The 25343-nt window shown below is 39.2% G+C and overlaps 1 protein-coding gene across 4 annotated transcripts in view; it reads right to left on the reverse strand.

The window, feature by feature from the left end:
* LOC126458189 (platelet binding protein GspB-like) overlaps positions 1-25139 on the reverse strand; it is an 86868-nt gene extending 61729 nt beyond the window's left edge. For 2 of the 4 annotated variants that reach the window (XM_050095067.1, XM_050095066.1), the window contains exon 1: positions 24875-25139. In XM_050095067.1, the coding sequence (XP_049951024.1) occupies positions 24875-25015 (141 nt within the window). In that variant the 5' untranslated portion in view covers positions 25016-25139. Of the gene's footprint in view, positions 1-20367; positions 20415-24874 lie in introns of those variants that run through there. The other 2 variants (XM_050095068.1, XM_050095070.1) reach the window with 2 other exon arrangements.
* Between the last annotated feature and the right edge of the window lie 204 nt (positions 25140-25343).

The raw sequence follows: 25343 nt of genomic DNA on the forward strand, positions 1-25343 counted from the left end.
CACAAATAAAAGGAAAAATATTTAACTGCAGAAATAACATTACACTTGTGGGACAGTTAAGGAAATTAAGGGGTTTTGGACGAAGACAGGCTTAATATACGACGATCTTAATAATGAAGACATGAAAACAAATTCTAATGCAAAAATCAGGCAGACAAAATCCTCAACCATCAACAACACCACAATAAAATAAAAAAATTAAAACGTGTATCAGAAATTCTACTTGGACTAAGTGGCTCAAACGAAGTCCATAATAATAAAATCCCAAACACGTAGCTCCAAAACCATGTACTGAAAATTTCACTTGACCTTTATAGTTCAAACAAAACCCATATACCACAAAACTACATAACTTGACAAATCCGGTATCTGACAGTGTCATAGGTGTGACGTGGAAAGGTGGGCGGCTGCCATGTTCACTTTCTCATTTACTGTATTGTTTCTCTTCATACAAAATAATTCCTGGGACATTGCAAAAGTCAAATGTTGCTAAAGGCACTCATGATCCGACCTACAACTCTAATCTAACACTTCACATGGCCTGTATAGCTGAAACGAAGTTCACGGTACCACAAAACCAAAACTCACCAACATATCTAGTATCGAAAACCGAACCTCACTAACATAGTTAAAACAAATTTCATTATATTAACCATGAAAATCACATTTATAATGAAACGTAATCCATACAAAAACATAATCGTCAGAAAAAAAAATAGAACAATTATAGCCACAGCCAGCTACAGATAGAACGTAGTATCTCGTACTGCCGACAATGCTACATACAAGATACAAGAATACCACATACACTGATCCCTGTGCACAGATATGAGAATGGTGGCCAATCTCATACCTTCTCCACAAATGTAGCATTTCATGTACTCGGCAATATAGCCAAAGAACTGTAGGAACTTAATTGTTGTCAACATGTCACCCCCACTGCAACACACAGAGACCTACTAGTCAACTTACACACACCGGACTCATACAAGTAAAGTTGGTGGTGACTTTAATTTACCCTCAATATGTTGGCGAAAATATGTGTTTAAAACCGGAGGTAAGCACAAAACATCATCCTAAATTGTACTAAAAGGATTCTCTGAAAATTATTTCAAGCAGTTAGTTCATGAGGCCAAGCGTATAATAAACAGTTGTGAAAACACACTTGACCTCTTAGTAACAAATATTCCTTAGCTAATAACGAGCATCAAAACGGTTACAGGATTAATGAACCCAGGGTTGTCGTATAGAGGTTGAATTTGTAACCCCCCCCCCCCCCCCCAAATCCTCTAAAAATAAACGAAAAATATACCTGTTCAAAAAAAGGTGGTAATTTCCAAGAATGTTTGCCTATCGAAGCTGCGGGCTCCAAACAGCAGATACCAAATGATAATAAAATAAGGGAAATCAGAGTGTGGAAGGTAAGATAGGTATGTTCATTTCTTCCATGTGCTGTTCAAGAGTGGAATAATAGAGAATTAGTGCAAAGGTGGTTGATGAAGCCTCTGCCAGGCACTCAAGTGTGATTTGTGGAGTATCCATGTAGCTGTAGATAACTTTGCTGCCACACCCATAACTAACGAAAAAGCAAACACAAAATTAAACATCCAACCACAAACAACACACTGCACTAATAATTCCAAACCCAAAATGAATTATTGTGCATAACTGCTGACATAAAAACTCATTAACAAAAAGTCACAAACTGTTTGAATATTATTCTCACAAACAGCATACAAGAAGTCCAATGAATCATTATCAGCACTCACAACTAATTTAGAAACAAACATCCCACACTTAAGTGTGCCACTCCATACTCCAGCACGCCCTGTGCAAACAAGATCCATTTCAAATACGCTGCGCCCGCCACCATGAGGTCAAACAACACAATACAGTTATGGGTTGGAGTAGAGAGAGGGTACAGCAAACTTTGGTTGACCTCACTTGTCAACGACAGCTATAAACGTGACTGATTTTTTTTCTTTATTGTGATTTCATTCCCCTGCCCCATATTGGCACGGGAGGGCTGTCAGCGGCACAATCCGCCGCTCTTCAGCTGAGTGACATGACAGCTAATACAAGAAGAAAATGTTCCATACAGAGGCAATAAAAAAGGGGGACATGAAACAGAGTACGGGGAGGTAATGGAGGTAAAAATACAGTGACATGGAGACGTTCATGGAGGACAATTAAAAAAGTCGACATAAACTTAAAAAACACAGTTGGTGATTTGTAGAGCACAAAAAAGACACTAAAGTCACACGCACAGGTTAAAAGTTGGCCACAGTATTAAAAAGACTCCAGGACAACACACTTTAAACCCACTTGGAGCACACATGATGAAGAATAAAACTGCCAAGTGAGAAGGAGAGGCCTGAGAGGATGGAAAAGGAGGGGAGAGCAAGGTGCAGCAGGGGATGGGGCGGGATGAAAACAGTAGGGGCGTCAGCGGGTGCACCAAGAGGCAGGAGACAAGTGGGGTGGCAAGATGAAGAGGGAAGCAAGGCAGGAGGGAATGCAGAGATACTGAAGGGGAGCACAGGAGAGGGGGGGAGGGGGGGCATAGGAGGGGAAAGCCGCTCAGGAGAAGGGAGGGGGAGAACAGGGAGCCTTGAGGAGGAGGCAGGAGGAAGGTGGGGTTAGAGTTGGTAGGGAAGGTAAGACGTCAGGGCGAAGCTCATCATCCAGGAGGGGTAGATGCTGGGAGTTGCATTGGGAAAGGAGGCGGAGGGTGTGGAGATGGAGAAAGGGTGGGATACAATGGTAAAGGTGCGGCCATGGGCGGGGCGGGGGGGGGGGGGGGGGGAGGGGGTACGGGGGGGGCGGGGGGGGGGGTTGGAGAGGAAGGGAGACACCAAGTGGTGAGGGAGATTGAGGCGGCGGACAATATACAGGGTGCGGATGTGTTCAGGAAAAGGAGAAGGTGGGGAATGTGACTGAATTTAAACTGTTCTTTTATATCATGAAATACACTGAAGTGCCAAAGAAACTGGTACAGGCATGCGTATTCAAATACAGATATATGTAAACAGGCGGAATACAGCGCTACGGTCAGCAACACCAACTTAAGAACAACAAGTGGCTGGCACAGTTGTTGAATCGCTTACTGCTGCTACATTGGCAGGTTATCAAAATTGAAGTTAGTTTGAACATGGTGTTACACTTGGCACACGAGCAATGGGACACAGCATCTCTGGGGTAGCAATGAAGTGGGGACGACCATTTCGCGAGTGTACAGTGAATATCAGGAATCCGATCAAACATCAAATCTCCGACGTCGCTGCAGCCAGGAAAAGATCCTAACAACAGGCCCAATGAACACTGAAGGGAATCATTCAACGTAACAGAAGTGCAACCCTTCCGCAAATTGCTCTAGATTTCAAAGCTGTGCTATCAACAAGTGTCAGCGTGCAAACCATTCAACGAAACATCATTGATATGGGCTTTCGCAGCCGAAGGCCAACTCATGTACCCTTGATGACTGCAAGACACAAAGCTTTATGCGTCGCCTGGACCAGACAACACTGACATTGGATGGTTGATGATTGGAAACGGGTTGTCTGGTCGGATGAGTCTCGTTTCAAATTGTATCGAGCGGATGGGCGTGTATGAGTATGGAGACAAATTCATGAATCCATGGACCCTGAATGTCAGCAGGGGAATCTTCAAGCTGGTGGAGGCTCTGTAATGGTGTGGGGCGTGTGCGGTTGGAGTGATATGGGACCCTTGATATGTCTAGATATGACTCTGACAGGTGATACGTACGTAAGCATCCTGTCTGATCACCTGCATCCATTCATGTTCATTTGCATTCTGACAGACTTGGGCAATTCCAGCACGAAAATGCGACATCCCACACATCCAGAATGGCTACAGGCTCGCTCCAGGAACACTCTTCTGAATTTAAACACTTCTGCTGGCCACCAAACTCCCCAGACATGAACATTATTGGGCATACCTGGGATGCCTTGCAACGTGCTGTTCAGAAGAGATCTTCACTCCCTCATATTCTTACTGATTTATGGCCAGCCTTGCAGGATTCATGGTGTTAGTTTCCTCCAGCACTACTTCAGACGTTAGTTGAGACGGTACCACATCATGTTGCTGCACTTCTGCATGCTCGTGGGCGTCCTACACAATATTAGGCAGGTGTACCAGTTTCTTTGGCTCTTCAGTGTAAGAGGGGAAATGATAGGCAGCAATGGTGTAGCTAACCAATATGACAAATGTCATATCTAAGCAAAAGAATGCAGCAAGTTGTACTTGGTAAGTTAGCCAATGTAATCAGGTGAGATTCTTCTGACTGGGGAGAAATAACATGTGTGGTTCTCCAATGCTCAATCTTAGGCCTGCTATTGTTCTGTCTAATACACAATATACAGAATTAGTTCTTTTTGTGGATGAAACTTGTACTGTAATCAATGTATACCCAAATACAGCAGTAGAAGTAGTGGTAAACAATGTTTTTAAAAGTACCATTGATGGGTGTTTTGCAAATGTCTCACTTTCAGTTTTAAAAAAGACACAAAATATTCAGTTCTGCATATCTGGAAGTACTACATCAATGATAAATGTAACACACAGAGAGGAAATAATAAGTAGGATGGAAACATCAAAATTCTTAAAGTGTCCATATTGATGAGAATTTAAACTGGAAAAAGGTCATCTTGGAACTCCTAAAGCAACTTAGTTCAGCCATATTGGCACTTGAATCATTGCATCCTGGGACAGATAAATCAGTATGATTACATCTTCTGCATATTTTCATTCAATAAAGTCATATGAAATAAGCATTCTGGGTACCTGATCTCCAAGGAAAAAAGTCTTCTTTATTCAAAAATGCACTGTACAAATAATATGTGGGGCTTACCCATGATCATGTTGTAGACATTCATGAAATTTGTTATAAATAATCCACTGCAGTTCCAAAGGAACAATGCTGTTCATAATTACATTTCCAGAAGAAAAAACAACATTCATTCCTCCACACTAAGGTTGTCTTCAGCACAAAAAAGGGTACACAATGCTGGGACCACAATTTTCTTTTTTCATTTACCCACTGATATAAAAATTGAAAACAAACTGAAAAAGTTTCTCCTGGGCAACTCCTCATATTCCACAGTAGCATTTCTGTTACTGTAATAGGTAGGAATTAATAACTCACATCTGTATAACATCATCATAATCTTGGACAGCTTTCAGCCTCTGGCCGGGTCTGTATGGAACATAGGCATCTCCATTGTCTTCTGTCTTGCCACCATGTCTCTGTCTTCACCTTGGTCCAGTCTTCTCCTTTCTTCTGGACACATTCCTCCACTCCTTTCAGCCATCTGTCTCTCGGTCTTCCTCTTGTTCTCTTTCTTTCCAGTTTCATATTGTGTATCCTCCTGGGTATCCTCTTCTCCTCCATTCTCCTAACATGTCCATATCATCTCAGCCTTGATTTCTCTATCTCCTCCTGCAATGGTTCCACCTTCATTAACTCTCTGATCCTCTCATTTCTTAACCTGTCTATCTTTGTCACTACAATACTGTCTCTCAAGAATTTCATCTCACTAGCTTGTACTTTGCTTTTCTCTCTTCCTTTCATAACCCAGGTTTCCGATGTGTATGTCAGGATTGGGATATAGTATGACCAGTATATAACCTTTTTACTGATTTGAGGTACATCCTTGCTTTATATCAGCCTTCTGACACTCTTCCGAAATGCTTCTGCTTTTGTCCCCCACTTGTTTATTTCTCTGTTGTTTTTCCATCTTCCTGTATCAGGCTTCCCAGGTACTTGAAGCTCCCCACTCTCCTCAATCATTCCTCACCAATTGTTATTCCAGTTGTTCCTCTCTCTTTCTTTCTTGTTGTGATAATCATCTCACTCTTACTTATACTAAATTTCATCCCATATTCTTGTACTGTTCATTCCCATACGTCCAACTGCTCTTGTACTTCCTCCTTATTCCGCCAAATCATCAGATCATCAGCAAATACCACAGCTTTTTCCTTCACCAATTACTTGTGCTACTGTACTCATTATATCGCCCATCACTACAATGAAGAGTAATGGTGAAAGTGCACTTCCCTGTCTCCAGCCATTCTTCTGCTCAATCCATGCTGATCTCTCTCCTCCCACTTTCACACAGCTCACACTTGCATGGTACATTTCCCTTATCCTCCAAATAATCTGTTTTGCTACTCCCCTGTTCTCCAGGGCTTTCCACACTTTGCTTCTACGTACACTATCATATGCTTTTTCAATGTCCAGGAACGTCATTAATAGATCTATTCCATATTCATAGTGCTGTTCCTGCAGTTGTCTTACAGCAAAAATTAGATCCACCGTGGACCTTCCTGTTCTGAAACCATGTTGCTTTTCTCTCATTCTTCCTTCTCATTTTGCACGAATTCATGCTTCCAAAACTTTCTCAAAAATCTTTGCACAATGACTCATCAATCTTATCCCCGATAGTTCTTGCACTCTCTTCAATTTCCCTTCTTAAAGATCGGGACAATTATTCCCTTCTTCCAGTCTTCTGTCTCCACACAATTTTCTTTACTCGATATAGCCATTGTATCCCCACCTCTACTGCTGCTCTCGCCATCTCTACACTTAGCTCATCCAGACCTGGTGACTTACCTCCCTTCATCATGCCCAATGCCTCTTCCACTTCTCCCAATGTAAGGTCTTTTTCTGTGTGCTGTTCCTCCTCTTTTTTCTCCTCGGCTTGTTCCTCCTCATCCAGGTCCCCATTTGGTTTCAGGAGTTCTTCAAAATACTCCTTCCACATATTCTTGAGTTCCTCCTTATTCTCTACATCTTGTCCACTTTTGTTCACCATTTGAGCATAATCTGTCGTACCGTTCTTCCTCTTACTTTTAATCATCCCATATAACACCTTTTTTGAACCTTCACTGTCCTCCTCCATCATTCTAGTCCACTGTTCCATCCACTTTCTTCTTTCCTCCGTCACCACTCTTTTTGCTTCTTTCTTTCTTGCCTGATACTCTTCCCTTGTCTCTACTGTTCTCTTCTGCAACCATACCCTAAAGGTTCTATTCTTCTTTTGTACTATATCCTTTGTTTTATCATTCCACCAGGGTGTTTCTTTCCATCTCTTTTTGTTGCTTGTCTTCCCACATATTGCTTCCACTGTACTTACTAGTGTTCCCTTGAATCTTCCCCATTCCTCTTCTACTGCTTTTGGTTCATCCTTTGGGATGCTTTCCTTTACTACTTGCAGGTGCTGTAGCCTGCTTTCTTCCTCCTTCAACTTCCATATCCTTATACATCTTTCCTGGTTTTCTGTCCCTTTATTATCCTTAGTCTCTCTCAGGTTCATTACCAGCAAACAGTGGTTGCTATCCAAGGCCTCTGATGGTAATACCTTAATGTCAATGATGTTCATATTCATTGCACTATTATACAGGAAGTAGTCAACTATCTACATTCTCTTTAAGTATTGACTGTACCAGGTAATGTTGTGGCTCTCCCTTTTCCTGAACCAAGAGTTCCCAACCAGCAAGTCATTCCTTTGACAGAACTCCAATAGTCTTTCACCTTCCTCATTTTGGCAGCCCCGACCCTTTGGTCTAAGCACACTTTCGCAGCCTTGTCTTTCTCTTCCAACTTGTGCATTTAAATCCCCCATTACCATCATATTCTTCCTTCCCATCTGTGAAGTGAAAAGGCATCTGTTATACCAAAACTGTACAAAGTACACTTAATATGTGTGTGCAGTGCTCTCAGAATGTGAAAGAAGAAGGATCTGTCACAACAAAATATGAGTAATAATAAATACACATGCAAAACATTTGCCACACCAGAATCACGTTTTTAATATTGAAGGGATGTGTTAACTCACTGACAAAATTCACATTTACACTGTTTGGTTTGCAGATGGCAAGCTAACAGTGCAGGATACCATACAGATGGTCTTGCAAAACCGTACAATATAAAATTTAGGTGAAAACAAAAACTTTCTTTGGGCCTTATTTTGTTAGGTCAGTTACAATCTAAAATATGTTCACTTTTTACAGTTTTTCAATAATCAAAACCCAATGATGATAGCAAAACACAAATGGTTAACAAGAAAAGACAGTGTTTTGCGTAAAAGGCAGAACCTATATCCAACAATATTATGATTTATCATGCAACTGATTCCTGGAAAGTGGAATTAACAGCAAACACAGCATGCCAGAATGATACGACACGAACAGTCAAAACAACTATAAACAAGAGAGAGGTAGATTAATTTCTTTCTAAAAGTAAATAGACTATAACAAGGGGCAAAAGTGAAATGCTTTTAAAGGATAATGTGAAAGGACACTGTAAGATGCTTATATAATATACAATATACAAGAAGACTTTTCATGGAAAACTGGAACTTTTTTGCATAAAAACACTCTGAAGTGAAACGCAACTATCTAGATCTGTGTTGTGGTACATGGCACAATTATTTACCTAACAGGAAGTTCATTCCAGTACACATTCAGCAATAGAAAAAAAAGGTTCACTGCGGAATTAACGACTACGCTGCAGATAAGACACACCTAGTACAATATAGCAGAGAGCCTCTGCAGAGCTTGGGGACTATGACAGGCATAGAAGACTGAAGTATCTGGTCTGTCAGCGAAACGTGGTCTAGTGTACCCGATAGTAAAGTATTGTCAGGAAAAATTGAAGTAATGGTCTAGTGAACAATTTTAATCCACAAGGAAAGTTCAGTTTACACTCCAAAGCAAAAATGGAATTTTATCAGGCCTCTAATCTGTACATGAAAACGAGGTACCTCAGGTCAGCAGACTTTTGCTGAGTACCATTAGAAATTCGATAATCTGTTAATCAGCACGATCTATTCTGATCCGAAGGACAAATGTATTATTGTCGTTGTTTTTAAGTCCAGAGACTGGTTTGATGCAGCTCTCCACATTAATCTATCCTGTGCAAATCTCTCCGTAACTACTGCAACCTATATTCATCTGAACCTCCTTACTGTATTCATGTCCAGGTCTCCCTCTACAATTTTTAACCCAACCCTACCCCCTTTTGCCCCCCCCCCCCCAATCCACAAACTCCCTTCCATTACCAAATCTTCTATTTCTTGATGCCTCAGAAGGTGTCATATCAATTGATCCCTTCTTTTAGTCAAGTTGTGACATAAAATTCTTTTTTCCCCAATTCAGTTCAGTACCTTCTGGTTAGTGACTCAGTGTAATTGTATAATCTTCAGCATTCTTCTGTAGCAGCACATTTAAAAAGCTTGCATTCTCTTCTTGCCTGAACTGCATATCATCCACGCTTCTCTCCTGTACAAGACTACACTCGAGACAAATACCTTCAGAAAAGACATCCTAATAGTTAAATTTATATTCAATGTTAATAAATCTCTCTTTTTCCCAAAATGCTTGTCTTGCTATTGCCAGCATGCATTTTATATTTTCTCTACTTCAACAATCATCAGTTATTTTGATGCCCATATAGCAAAAAGTCATCTACCACTTTTAGTGTTTCATTTCCTAATATCATACCCTCAGCCTTGCCTGATTTAATTCAACTACATTCCATTACTTCTTCTGAACTTCATTCAGCTAACTGAGACACCACAGTGTGGAAGATAATAGGAAGAGTTGGATGGGGGCGTTTATTGGAACTGTGCCATTTAGCTGTTACTTTTTTTTACATATTTTGTTCTCTTTTTTCAATCCTTTTTTAAATTATAATGTGACTAACCCCACATGCAGTAGCAAGGACCACACAATACATATTTTGAATGCAAGCAAAAATCTTTACAAGCTGATACTTAATTTGCAATTTGCAACAAAAAGGTGTATATATGTCCCCATGCTCGGAAAATCGATGAAATAAATTCTGAACCCTTCGGTGATGCTAGTAATATGAAAACAAAATTTCAAAACATCAACAAACAGGTCCACAGACAAATTTTTACTGACAACCTAGTACGACATAGTAAGATAACAAACGCCAACACTAATACAACCACACAATCAGGTATACAACAATTACGGTGGTAAATCCACATAGTCAAGTATAAACCATTGCATAAAGTTGGAAATAAAAACAACTAAGTACAACAGGCAAGATAATAAAGTTCAACATAAATAAAACCACACAGTCAGGTATAAAACCATTACATAGGATCGGACATGAATTGAGGTGCATCTGCCTTTGATCTCATGGTATTGAAGCTCAAAATTCAAAACAAAGACCATATAATGTATTTATAAAAGCTGTAAATTATCATACATAAATGTACAGCTTTTTTCCCATTCTGGAACTCCTCTCTTTTACCTACCAAAACACGAGTGTAGAGCAGGTATCCACAACATATCATTAAGATATTAATGTAAGAGCATATTTAAGACAGAACTTCAAAATAATGTTTCACCCTCAAACAACAGCTTCATGGGTATAAAAATGAGCATGTCAAATGTTGTAAAACGAAGTTCCTACGGGATATTGACCATGAATCCAACATACACCACTCTCATGTTAGTTACCTAACTTCAAAAAAAAAACAAACTGATAATTTTCTTGTGTCAAGTCTAATACAGACATGTAAATTAAGACTACCAACCAAATTAATGGACCAAATGAATGGATACTTGTCATATTAAGGAACCCAGTGAAGCGTAGTACTGTAAAGTGCAATGCTAATCTAGCTTGTCATAACATACTTGATACCAGCATATATGAAACTGGCATTGGGGGTGGGAGGAGTAGGGGTTGAGCAGGGAAAGAGGATGAGGGGAGGTTGGGAGGAGGGGAGGGGGGTGGAGGAGGAAAGGAGACCCACCTTTAAAGCCGACACTGTGAATGTACTGACAGCTGTGAAGATAAGTGAAAGTAATCGGCGCACTGGCTCACAGAAGTGATGAGTGCAACATGAGTAATTATTTACACTTAATCAGCTTCTTCCTGATCTTTAATTTCCTTGACTATTGCTTGTTTCAGAGATAAACTACAATTTAGTCTCAATCTCATCTCAAGCACTGTTTCCCTTTCATGCCCTTAGACTCATGTAACTGCTGTCTGGTTTCTGTTCAAGTTGTAAATGAGCTTTTCGTCCTTGTATTTTATCCATGCTAACTTCAAAATTTCAAAGTGTGTAATCAGTTAACCCTGTCAAAAGTTTTCTCTAAATCTATAAATGCTGTTTATATAGTTTTGCCTTTCTTCAACCTGCATTCTAAGGTAAGATGTAGGACCAGTATTTCCTTGTATGCTGTTATAATTTTCCAGAACTCAAACTAATTTTGACAAGGACAGTTCCTGACTGTTTTTCCATTCTTCTGTAAATCATTTGTATCAGTTTTTGCCAATCATACTCACACCTGTCAGCATCTGCCTTCTTTGGAAATGGAATTATTACATACTTCTTGAAGTCTTGTGGAATTTTCCCCATGTCATACATCTTGCACACCAAGTGGAATAATTCTGTTATGGCTGGCTCTCACAAGGATATCAATAATTCTGTGGAAATGTCATCTACTCCAGAGCCATTGTTCCCAGTTAGGTCTTTCAGTGCTCTACCAAATTCTTTTTGCAGTATTATATCCCCCATCTCATCCTCTTCACCTATTTCATCATTTCTTTCTATAACATTTTCATCAAATCTGTCTCCATTCCACCTTTCTGTTTTCCCTTCTTTGCTTTGTACTGGCTTATCATCTGAGCTCTTGATATTCATGCACCTGCTCCTCTTTTCTCCAGAGGTGTCTCTAATTTTGCTATAAATAGCATCTGCCTTTCCCCTAATCATGCATGTTCGTACAGCCTTGCATTTGTCCTTCAGCTACTCCTACTTAACCATTTTGCTTTTTCTATAAATCTCATTTTTGAGCTATCTATATTCCCTTTTGTCTGTTTCAGATGCTGCACTTCTATATTTCTACATCTCGTCAATTAAATTATGTGATCCTACACTGATTTCACTATTTCACCTCTCAAAGTGATTCATTGGTCTTCTGCCATATTCCTTACTCCTGGTGCAGTAAAATTTTGCCAACTGCTCTCTCTGTAGCTCTCAACATCCTCTGGTTCTTTCAATTTATCCAGTCCCATCTACTTAATCTTCTAGCGAGTGCATTGGCTTATAAATTACGCCAAATGCAAAATAAGGTAATTTTATGCCAAATGCAAAACAAGTTTAATTTTTACAAGTTTAGATTCTTTGTTTGGTCTGGGAAACAGCTATTCCTTCATTACTGCTTCGGCTACAATGCTGATATATTGTGTCCACTATCAAACACCTGTATTGTGGCTTGAGAAGTTTGAAAGCAAGTGTGTCACATTTGATGTAGGTAACATAGTATCGGCTGGTAAAATGAGGCTAAGACATGATCTCTAAATATCACAGTGCATTCTCATATAGGATTCTAACTCAATAAAATGTTGGCTATATCAACGAGATAAAGCAGTAAGCATTCAAGACCTCAGAAAATTAATAATTGACATCATTACAAAAATGAAACAATCAGATGTGTTGATATAGGAGACAAATATACAAGCAAACAAACAAACCATTCTTAAAACATCCGTCATCTGTATACAACATTTTATATTCAACATCATTACATAGTAACTTGTCAATCATAAAAGTACTATGTACACTTATGCAAGTAGGTCCAGCAGTAAGTGACTGACTCAAAGTTGTGGGTGAACTGCCATCTATGCGTGCTCACATAGGTCAACAAGGATATACAAGTAAGCCAAAAGGTGGCGCACACAGACACAGTTAAAAAAAACAGTTCAAGAACAGGCCAAAAAAGAAATATAAAATATGAAAAGAAATAAGAAGATAATTAACATGTAACATCAAAATCTCGATAGTTAGGCCTGAAATTAACGTATCTTTGACTGTTATTGGCATTGTTGTGAACTACACAAAAAATGTTAACTGAATATTAAACATTCCACATACAAAGTAAATTTATTTCATTTTTGGTCCATGTCATGGTTATATTCATAAGTGATATCACATTCTAGATATTCAAAATGTTTTACTTACTCCAAGAGTTTATTATTGAAGACTACTTTAGATCTTATTGGTTATCTGCCCTGAAATGCCATCACTTTCATTTTATCTACCGGCAATGTTAGGTTGTAATTTGAAGCTATCTGCTGCAATTTATAGACTTCCTTCTGAAGGTCATCTTCGTTCTCTGTAATCAGAGTTAGGTCACCTGTATATAAAATACACGTCTAGTGCCACGATCTACAAAACTTTTCATCTGCTTGAAGTGTGTTGGAGAAATACATCATCCTTGTTGTACCCACTTGTTTGTGTTCACTGGCTTTGTTGTTATGTTTCCCATACATGTAACAATTTCGGTGTTTGTATAATGAAATGAAATGATCATATGGCATTGCTGGCCGAGAGGTCCCATTCAGGTTCGGCCGCCAAGTGCAAGTCTTATTTCAGTTGGTGCCACATTGGGCGACTTGCAGATGATGATGAGGATGAAATGATGATGAGAAAAACACAACACCCAGTCCCTGAGCGGAGAAAATCTCCACCTCGAACGGGAATCGAACCCAGGTCCAGTGCATGGGAGGCAAGCAAGTTACCACCCAGCTAAGCAGGCGGACAGGTGTTTGTATATAGATTCTTAATAGCATTTATGAGGTGAGATGGGTAACCTCGTTCAGTCATGATATTCCATAGAATTTCTTTACTCATATTATCAAACGCTTACTCAAAAGGAATAGCAGTACCAACCCATACTTGTGGAACTGAAGCATTGAGAACAACAAGACACCAAGACAGTAGAATACAGGCTCAAGAAATGGGATTTCTAAGGAGAGTGGGAGGAGTTACAAGGGAAAATCAAAAAAGAAATGAAGATATAAGGAAATATTTAGGTATAAAAACCCACATGAAAACATAAAGAAAAAGAGGAGAAAATGGAACTTGTAGACCGTGTGGGTAGAGAAAGATTCCCAATAAAGGCTCTAAATTATAAATGCACTAGAATAAGAAATATAGGAACCCCTGACAAGAAATGAGTACCATAATACGCAACTTGCCCAATACATGAAGTGAAGAAGAAGAAAAAGAACATAAAAAGGAAACCATGTTGTATTCAAGAGAGAGAGATATTTGTCTAACTTCCAGAACTAAGATAATGACACTTCTGAGATTACCTTACCTCACAAGTGTGAATAAACAAAACCAAACAAGGGGCACTGGTGGTTCAGGAATAGAATAAACTGTGCTGTGATGAGTTTCAAGAGTTTTCTCTTCATGCTTGGGTGTTTACATTTTAATGACAAGACCACTCGGGATCAGAGAAAAGGAAATGACAAATTAACACCCATCCATGTAGCTCTGGATGAGTTCAGGGCAAATTGCAAAAAGTAAACAATACCAGTGAGTTTATCGCCACAGATGAAAATCATTAGGCTTTCTGTGGATGATGCAGTTTTATTCAGTATACAAGGTGATTATAATTAAAGTTGAACTTTAAAAATGCTGTAGAAATAACACCAGTGGTCAGAATGACGTCAAATTGCAATGGAATATTATCGGAGAAGAGAAAAACGTATGGCAGAAGAAAACAACAGTGTGAAAATTGATCAACAGGTTGCACTGTGTGTGTCAGAATACGTACATGAAAACACCTGTCATGTGCACAACCCACTGAAATTGGTATAAACACGCCGGGTACACGGCTTTCCCTCCTATCATGTCTGCGACGTTCGCCATGACTGTCTCAATGCAGGATTGCACTTTGCTTGTAAAGCTGTATTGCAAGAATGATGACTATGCATGTGTCACTCTGCAGAAGTTCTGGACACTGAAGGGTTTGAATAAAGGTGTTGGTCTGATGATTGCCGTGGGACTTGAGAAAATGATTTGGAAATCTGAAGAAAGGTTCATTTTGTGTGCAACCTGGTAGAGGGAGGAAATGAACTGATTCAACATCAGTGGAAGCAGTGGCCATAGCAATGCAGGAGGAGGTGGGTGGCAGTGTGCAAACATGTAGTGCACAGAGAATTGCCCGAACATTAGACATACCCGTGAGCATGGTGCGAAAAATCCTACGAAATATCCTTCTTTCCTATCCATTCAAAATTACCAATGTGCAAGAGTTTCTTCCTGTTGACCTGCCAGCAAGAGAGACCTTTGTTTTAGAATTTGTTGTTCATATGGAAGTGGACAATAATTGGTCATGGAAGATTTTGTGGACAAACAAAGCCCACTTCCATCTGACAGGATATGTCAAGACACAAAATTGTTGAATATGGGCAATGAAAAATCCACACATAAATCAACCAGTACCACTTCATCCTGAAAAGAACACTGTGTGGTGCGGGTTTACGGCATCATTTATCATAGGGACAAATTTTTTTGAAGAGATAGGTGCTTCCGGTCCTGTCATCTGTACTGTCACTGGTAAGTGCTAGGAGTGTCTTTTGCACAACCACATCTTTCCAGCTCTCCAACTGTGTGGATGGGATGATTTTTTTATGCAAGATAGCGCACCTCTGCACATTGCAAATCCAGTTAAGCAGCTGCTGAGTTGCTGTTTCAGAAATGCTAGAATTATCAACTGCCATTCCTCTACAACCTGGCCATTCTGATCACCTGATCTTAATGTTTGTGACTTCTGGCTGTGGGGCTATCTGAAAGATGTGTTCAGTGTCCCAATTGCAAACTTAGCTGCATTGAAGGCACACATTGCACAACACAAACTGCATGTACCCCGGAAATACTTTTATCACTTGTGGAACATGCTGTTTCTCGATTTCAACTTGCAGAAAACGGCGGACAGCATACTGAACATGTTTTGTGCCAGTCACACTGAAATTAATAATCCGATTTGATTTTGATTTATGTGGTTTTTGGCCTCAGGACAGCTAAAAACTGATGTGACTGATGCTTTTTATGCGGTTTTTAGCCTCATGACAATTAAAAACCAATGTGATTGACACTTTTTTTGCATTTTTTCACCTTAGGACAATTAAAAACCGATTCTTCCCATCCAATGTGATATGACCTTGCCGTGGTGTATGGGCTTACGTAACTAACAGTATTACACCTGTACACCCACACACACTGAGTAGTACAGCTTGATTAACATCAAACGATCACCTTAGGCATTGTTGTACGATTAATTTGTCACTTGCAGTTGAGTACAATTAAATTATGATGCTTACAGTGCTATATATTGCAAGATTTTGTAACTATTTATTTTTCTTATGCTACACTTCCCCCTTCCCCCCACCCATGCACCATGGACCTTGCTGTTGGTAGGGGGGCTCGAGTGCCTCAGTGATACAGATAGCCGTACCGTATGTGAAACCACAATCGAGGGGTATCTGTTGAGAGGCTAGACAAATGTATGGTTCCTGAAGAGGGGCCTTAGCATTTTCAGCAGCTGCAGGGGCAACAGTCTGGATGATACACTGATCTGATCTTGTAACATTAATCAAAACTGCCTAGCTGAGCTGATACTGCAAACGGCTGAAAGCAAGGGGAAACTACAGCCGTAATTTTTCCTGAGGGCATGCAGCATTACTGTAAGCTTAAATGATGATGGCATCCTCTTGGGTAAAACATTCCAGAGGTAAAATAGTCCCCCATTCGGATCTCCAGGCAGGGGCTACTCAGGACATCGTTATCAGGAGAAAGAAAACTGGCGTTCTACAGATTGGAGCGTGGAATGTCAGATCCCTTAATTGGGTAGGTTGGTTAGAAAATTTAAAAAGGGAAATGGATAAATAAAAGTTAGATACAGTGCGAATTAGTGAAGTTCGGTGGCAGGAGGAACAAGACTTCTGGCACATGAATACAGGGTTATAAACACAAAATCAAATAGTGGTAGTGCAGGAGTATGTTTAGTAACGAATAAAAATATGGAGCACGGGTAAACTACTACAAACAGCATAGTGAACGCATTACTGCAGCCAAGATAGACACGAAGCCCACGCCTACCACAGTACTACAGGTTTATATGCCAACTAGCTCCGCAGATGATGAAGAGATTTGATGAAATGTATGATGAGATAAAAGAAATTATTCAGATAGTGAAGGGAGACGAAAATTTAATAGTCATGGGGGACTGGAATTAGATAGTAGGAAAAGGAAGAGAAAGAAAAGTTGTAGGCAAATACTGAATGGGGATAAGGAATGTAAGAGGAAGCCACCTGGTAGAATTTTCACAGAGCATAAATTAATCATAGCTAACACTTGGTTTAAAAATCATGAAAGAAGGTTGTAAATGTGGTAGAGGCCTGGAGACACTGGAAGGTTTCAGATAGGTTATATAATGGTACGGCATAGATTTAGCAACCAGGTTTTAAATTGTAAGACATTTTCAAGGGCAGATGTGGACTCTGACCACAATCTAAAGGTTACGAACTGTAGATTAAAACTGAAGAAACTGCGAAAAGGTGGGAATTTAAGGAGATGGGATCTGGATAAACTGAAAAAACCACACACTGTAGAGAGTTTCAGAGAGCACATTAGGGAAAAACTGACAAGAAAGGGGGAAAGAAATACAAGAGAGGAAGAATGGGTAGCTATGAAAGATGAAATAGTGAAGGCAGCAGAGGATCAAGTAGGTAAACAGATGAGGGCCAGTAGAAATCCATGGGTAACAGAAGAGATATTGAATTTCATTGATGAAAGGAGAAAATATAAAAATGCAATACACAATGCAGACAAAAAGGAATACAAACGTCTGAAAAATGAGATTGACAGGAAGTGCAAAATGGCTAAACAGGGATGGCTAGAGGACAAATGTAAGGATGTCGAGGCATATATCACTAGGGGTAAAATAGATACTGCCTACAGGAAAATTAAAGAGACTTTTGGAGATAAGAGAACCACCTGTATGAAAACCAAGAGCTCAGATGGAGAACCAGTTCTAAGCAAAGAAGGGAAAGCAGAGAGGTAGAAGGAGTATATAGAGAGTCTATACAAGGGCAATGTACTTCAGAACAATATTATGGAAATGGAAGAGGATGTAGATGAAGATGAAATGGGAGATATGATACTGCATGAAGAATTTGACAGAGCACTGAAAGACCTAAGTTGAAAGAAGGCCCCAGGAGTAGACAACATTCCATTAGAGCTACTGATAGCCTTGGGTGAGCCAGCCCTGGTGAACATGATGTATGAGACAGACTTCAAGAAGATTCCAATCCCAAAGAAAGCAGGTGTTGACAGGTGTGAAAATTACCGAACTATCAGTTTAAAAAGTCACAGGGACAAAATACTAACATGGATTCTTTACTGACGAATGGAAAAACTGGCAGAAGCCGACCTTGGGGATGATCAGTCTGGATACCACAGAAATGTTGGAACACATGAGGCACTATTGACCCTATGACTTATCTTAGAAGATAGATTAGAGAAAGGCAAACCTATGTTTCTAGCATTTGTAGAAATAGAGAAGGCTTTTGACAATGTTGGCTGGAATACTCTCTTTCAAATTCTGAAGGTGACAGGGATCAAATACAGGGAGCAAAAGGCTATTTACAATTTGTAAAGAAAACAGATGGCAGTTATAAGAGTCGAGGGGCATGGAAGGGAAGCAGTGGTTGGGAAGGGAGTGAGACAGGGTTGTAGCCTATCCCTGATGTTATTCAATCTGTATATTGAGCAAGCTGTAAAGGAAACAAAAGAAAAATTTGGAGTAGGAATTAAAATCCATGGAGAAGAAATAAAAACTTTGAGGTTTGCCGATGACATTGCAATTCTGTCAGAGACAGCAAAAGACTTGGAAGAGCAGTTGAACAGAATGGACAGTTTCTTGAAAGGTGGCTATAAGATGAACATCAACAAAATCAAAATGAGGATAATGGAATGTAGTCAAATTAAATCAGGTGATGCTGAGGGAATTAGATTAGGAAATGAGACACTTAAAGTAGTAAATGACGTTTGCTATTTGGGAGCAAAATAACTGATGATGGTCGAAGTAGAGAGGATATAAAATATAGACTGGCAATGGAAAGGAAAGTGCTTCTGAAGAAGAGAAATTTGTTAACATCAAGTATAGAGTTAAGTGTCAGGAAGTCTTTTCTGAAAGTATTTGGATGGAGTGTAGCCATGTATGGATGTGAACATGGACGATAAACAGATTGGACAAGAAGGGATTGGCTTGGGTTGTTTGGGGGAAGAGCCAAACAGCGAGGTCATTGGTCTCATCGGATTAGGGAAGGATGAGGAAGGAAGTCGGCCCTTTCAAAGGAACCATCCCGGCATTTGCCTGAAGCGATTTAGGGAAATCACGGAAAACGTAAATCAGGATGGTCAGACGTGGGAATGAACAATCATCCTCCCGAATGCGAGTCCAGTGTGCTAGCCACTGCGCCACCTCACTCGGTAGGACAAGAAGGGAACAGAAGCTTTTGAAATGTGGTGCTACAGAAGAATGCTGAAGATTAGATGTGTAGATTACATAACAAATGAGGAGGTACTGAATAAAATTGGGGAGAAATTTGTGGCACAATTTGACTAGAAGAAGGGATCGGTTGGTAGGACATGTTCTGAGGCATCAAGGGATCACCAATTTAGTATTGGAGGGAATGTGGAGGGTAAAAATCATAGAGGGAGACCAAGAGACAAATCACTAAGCAGATTCAGAAGGATGTAGGTTACAATAGTTACTTGGAGATGAAGAAGCTTGCACAGGATAGAGTAGCATGGGGGCTGCATCAAACCAGTCTCTGGACTGAAGACCAGAACACACACACACACACTTTTTCCCTTTCTTTACTAATATTCCGTTTCAATTTGACATCATTCTGACCAGTGGTGTTATTTCTACAACAGTTTGAAAGTTTAACTTTAATTATAATCACCCTGTATATACTTATCAAACAGCAAAATATGGCATCAAAGTCTTCTTATTAGCTGATATCACTCTTTTCTATACTAGCAACAAAGAAATCTACTGTGGAAAGCAATCTCCAGGTCTATATGTCGTTTCCAATATGCCTACAGAAACTATCAAGAGATTGGTGACTCACATAAAGGATTCCGAAAGAAATGAGTCCATTGGCAAATTGTGTGCAAGGTACGCTTTGCTGCTTTCACCATTAGAAAAGTGAGTGGCATGCACATGGAAACTGAGAAAAAACAAAGAAAAAGGTTCACCAAGAATTTCTACATTTTTTTTTAGTCTAGAGGAGTATCATCATTTCTCTTTGGGTGCCAAAAGGATATCGGTTTGGTCTCCTTTGTTCCAAAGAAAAACGAAGCAGCGTCATTGCTCTCCACCATGCTTGATGATGTTGCAGTAGATGAAGTTATTGGGAAGCCAGATACTGTAATGGGATATAACGGAACAAAAGCTGGGGTCAATCCTGTGGACCGGATATGCAGGGCTTATTCTGTCACTCACATTACGAGGAGATGGTCACGTGTGGTGCTCTATCCTCTGATGGATATGGTTGGGTTAAACTCGAAAATGTGTTGCCTCCCAGTAAACATCAGTGCCTTCCTCCCGAGATACAGAGGACCACCAAAGTGTGGACGGAGCGTGACATGTGGACAAGCAACGAATGTACTGAGAACAATAAAATGTGATTTGTGTCAGCATTTTGTATGCAAGCAGCATGTTAAGATCACTCGGATGTAAGTGAAGTGTTAACACAAAGAGTCTGAGGCAGGTGAGCAAATGTATTGCAGCTGATGAAAGAACTTCAATTGTCTGGACTTTGTTTATTACAATAAAGTTAGAAATTGTGAATCTTAACAGAAGAACATCTTTAATTTAAATAACAAAACAAAAATGCATTGTCTCATAAAATTAGGAGGCTTTTATGTATCACATATTCCTAAGCACAATTCTGCTAGAAGTATGCCTTCTATACCAAAGATAGTTAACCACAAAACTTGACATAATAGTAAAATATTACTGAATGAGGTATTCCTGAAGTACGGCTCCACTGACGTAAATGCAATGCGATAGACTAATATGAAGTACAATGTAAGTCAAGCACCAGCTAACGTATCGAATTCTGGCCTGAGATCCTGGATTTGGTGGTCATGTGTGCATGAGGTGTGTTTGATTGTTTGTATGAATGGTGTGTGTCTCTCTTTTGCTGATGAATTCTGTGGCTGAAATCTTGATGTACGTGTCTTAAATGTGCCTGTCTGTAACTTAACTTGTCTTCTTTACAGTAAGCAGCAACATGTCTTTTCCTACACCACTGATATTCCTACCTGGAGTTTCCATTGTTTGAGCCAAAGTTAAGTGACTTTAAATCTTTGTGAAGGCTATTCTTATTACTAGTGATGATACCATGAACTAGGCTGTTAATTTGAAAAAAAGATATATTCTTGATGACAAATTTTAATTAAGGAATAAACATGTCGGGGAAGTCCCCAGTTCCTTAGACAGTCTTCTGCTGGATGTTCTTGAGTTCACAGCACAAATAATTCATACTGCACATTTTTGAGCTCAAAAAACTTTAGCTTGGCTTGATGAGTTACCGCCAGAACTTAATCCCGCATGACATTATGCAATGAAAGTAAGTATAGTAAACTAGCTTTTTCAATTTTATATCACCTATGTCTGACATCATTTGCATAGCAAATAGAGATTTGTTTAGGCACTTCAGAAGTTCTGTGGCATGCTCCTTCCACTTAAATTTTTTATCAAGATGTAATCCCAAGATTTTAACACTGTCAACTTCCTCTATCTGTGCTTGTCATCATACTTTAGGCATATAATTGCAGGAAACCTTTTACAAGTTCTGAACTCCACAGAGTATTTTTTTTTCAATGGTTATGAACAGAGAATTAGCTGGACACCATTTATTAATGACTATGACAATTTCGTTAGCCAACCTTTCCAAGGCTATACTTGATTTAGTATCTATTGCAATGTTTGTATCATCTGGAAACAAAACAACCTTGGCACCTGGTAATGTTACTGATGAAAGGTCATTGATACATGTAAGAGATACTCAGGGCACTATGATGGAATCTCAGCAGACACCACATGTTATTGGTCCCCAGTTGGATGATGCCTCATAGCCTAATACATGTCTCTTTCCTATTGAAGGCCTTCGTTTTCTGTCAGAGATATAGGAATTGAATCATTTTGCAGCATTTCCTGTTACATCATAATTCTAATTTACTTCCAAGGATATTGTGAGGTAGACAGTCAAACACCTTTGACAGGTCACAAAATGTACCAGCAGCCTGTAACTTATAGCATATTCTCACTGTATATGCAGACAGCCTACTCAATATCGGAACTCTTTAGAAATCTGAATTGTGACTTGGATAATATTTTCTTTGTGGTTAAATGGTGAAGAACACAACTGTATATTATCTTTTCTAAAATTTCTGGGAATGCAGGCACAAGAGAAACTGGACAGATGTTTCATGGTTTTTCTTTATCTTGTTTCTTATGCAAAGGCTTAACTTCAGCATATTTCAACCATTCTCAAAATGTTCCACTGGTAAGAGACTGGTTACATAAATAACTTAAAATGTTACTAATCTCAGAGGCACACTGTTTAATCAACTTTTCTGATATATTATCATAGAATTTTTTTTATTATTTTAACAATTTTATGGTGGACATTACTTCTACTAGTGTTATGAGGGTCACACTCGTATCATTGTAGTTATTTGTAGTGACTGGTCTGAGATACTGCATGGCAGCATCTACTGAACTTGACAAACCAGCTTTTCAACAACGGTTATGAAGTGCTTACTGAAAAGTTCGGCGACACTGCACACATCTGTTACACATGTATCATTTATTCTTAATGCTGTGTGCTCCTCTTCATCTTTGAGTCTAACAGTCCCTTCCTTCACTATAACCCACATTGTGTTTTTTTGTTATCTGAGTTGTGCTCTTCGAGAAGGGCTATATCTAAGCACAAACATCCTGTTTAACTCAACACAAACTCTAAGATGTCCGTCAACTCATATGGTCAGCACAAATGCCAGAACTATGTCTGATATGATGGGATGACATCTGGTCAGGTATGTGTTACTAGCAAAAACCACTGACCTTCTGTGAATGCATTGTAGCTACAAGAGGATCTGTTTACAACACAATGCAGTTGATCTCTTATGCTTGCACACTGAATAGAATCTACATGTGTAAATAAAACTTCATTCATGTCAAAGCATTTCCTCAGGATTTCCATATATCATATTCCACCAGAGTACAGGTACACACTTAACTGAAAATGCATAGTTACAGATCTGAAGACTTTTCTGTTACCCTCAAATTATCCTCAACCCCTGTTGCATATTCAAAATAAATAGTTATATGTTCATAAATGTTTAGCAGTCTTATGGCTGAAAAATTATTGACCCCTATTACTCTTCCCAATGTTCTCCAAAGTATTTAAGAGATTACAGAAGCAACAAATTACACAGTACTTAAAAGACCATGAGCTACTGAGAAGTAATCAACAGCCAGTTTAGTTTCAAGTTCCTTGAATCATTTTGCATGATAATCGTAATGACGTGGAACGAATCATTTTGCATTCACATTGGAAATTAATTTCTAAACATTGTTACATGCTGAACTTTTGTTATTTCTAATACACAGGTGAGAGTTAGTAATTCCTACCCACCACTTTTTATACATTACTATAACAGAAATTCTTCTGTGGAATAAAGAGTTGCCAAGGAGAAACTTTTTCAGCTTGTTTTCAAATTTCACTTTGCTGTCTGTCAGACCACAGTGATCAAAAATTTTTGCTGCAGTGCCATGCACCTCATTTTGTGCTAATAAAATCTTAATGTGCAGTAATGAATTTTTCCTTCTGATTGTAGTGACATACATTATTGTTTCTTCTGAACTGTAGCTGATTATTTACAACAAACTTCATGAGAGAATAAATATACTATGAAGCAGTAGTCATAATGCCCAACTTCTTAAACAGATGTCTACAGGATGATTGTGGTTCAGCACCACATATTATTCATACAGCAAGTTTTTTAGCTGTAAGGACTTTCTCTCTTGAAGATGAGTTACCCCAGAACTTTACTCCATACAACATTAGTGACTGAAAATATGTACAATATATCAACTTACTGATTTAAAAGTCATGAAACCCCATCTACCAACTTCTACAGTTAGAAGAGACAAATAGGGTTAGAATTTGGCTTTTGGACAAAATGACATACCGTCAATTAAACTGCCTGTTCCACACAATGCAAACCAAGTATCGTGGCGTATCCTCACTGATAACTTACGCAATGGCACATGTTCAAATCAAAGTAAAGGCAAAAAAACTACACCGTACACACCTGAATCAGCTAATCTAAAAAGTATTGTCTAACCCTAAAATTAACTTGGTTTTTTCCCAGCTAACTCGTTCTATTCCGTAACTAATATCTGCATCCGATGTATCGTGCAAATACCCATGGAACACATCCGCCTCAGTAGCTGCGCGGCTGAGGTGGATATACATCAAAAAATGTTTTGCACTCATAATTAAATATCGCACTTGCATGTCTTTGCTGCACACGTTTTCTGCAACACGTGGTCAAAAAAGATAGACTACTGCAGTAAAAATATAGTACTGCACCTCTAAGTCACTGGCTGGCAATAGTATCTTATTTCGTGTTAGTAAAAACTGCACTGATATGAAAGATAAACGAGGTACTGCTGTCACACCAAACTTCATAATTGTGATGATGCCTCCTTCACCTAATTACGCACTCTTCCGTACACTCTTACCTGCTTTAGTTCCAAAATTACTTTTTCTGCTGCGGGCAGGCACTTAATTCTGAACTGCAGAGTAATCATGCAGGTGTACGACTGGTAGCAGTAAAGTGACCACTAACGATAATGTGAATTTATCAACTAACGAGATAAAAAGAACAAGATATATTAATATGTTGTATATTGCAGGCCATCCACAACTTACAATAACTGGAAGGCAAAGCCGAATCTTCTTTTGAATGAAATGCCTACTGCCATCCTTGCTGAAAACATCAACACACGACTTATCGGTCCGCGCACAAAGTCTGCACAAAAATTGTAGCAGCTCTTTCACAGATTCACCCATCTTAAATAATTTACTATTTTCCTATGAAACGATTTAGGATACCACTAATTGATGACAACAAATCCCACACTCACTACATCGCGCGTCAGCTGTATACAAACACGAATTGTTGATATTTTTGAACCGATACAGTCAAAGACAACAACATCACGTTATAGAGATATCGCAGGTAATACAAAGATTAGAGACGGAAGGCTTCCAGCGTTCAGGCTGGTTCAGGTACTATGGACCAAATTATAAGCGACATTTTCTTACTCGAATGTTTCATCAGTTTGTATTACGTAATAAATCAAGCTGTTCAAAATTTTATTCATAGATGCAATTTTCT

The sequence above is a fragment of the Schistocerca serialis genome, chromosome 2 (genome assembly GCF_023864345.2).
Source record: "Schistocerca serialis cubense isolate TAMUIC-IGC-003099 chromosome 2, iqSchSeri2.2, whole genome shotgun sequence".
In the NCBI taxonomy this organism is placed as follows: Eukaryota; Metazoa; Arthropoda; class Insecta; order Orthoptera; family Acrididae; genus Schistocerca; species Schistocerca serialis.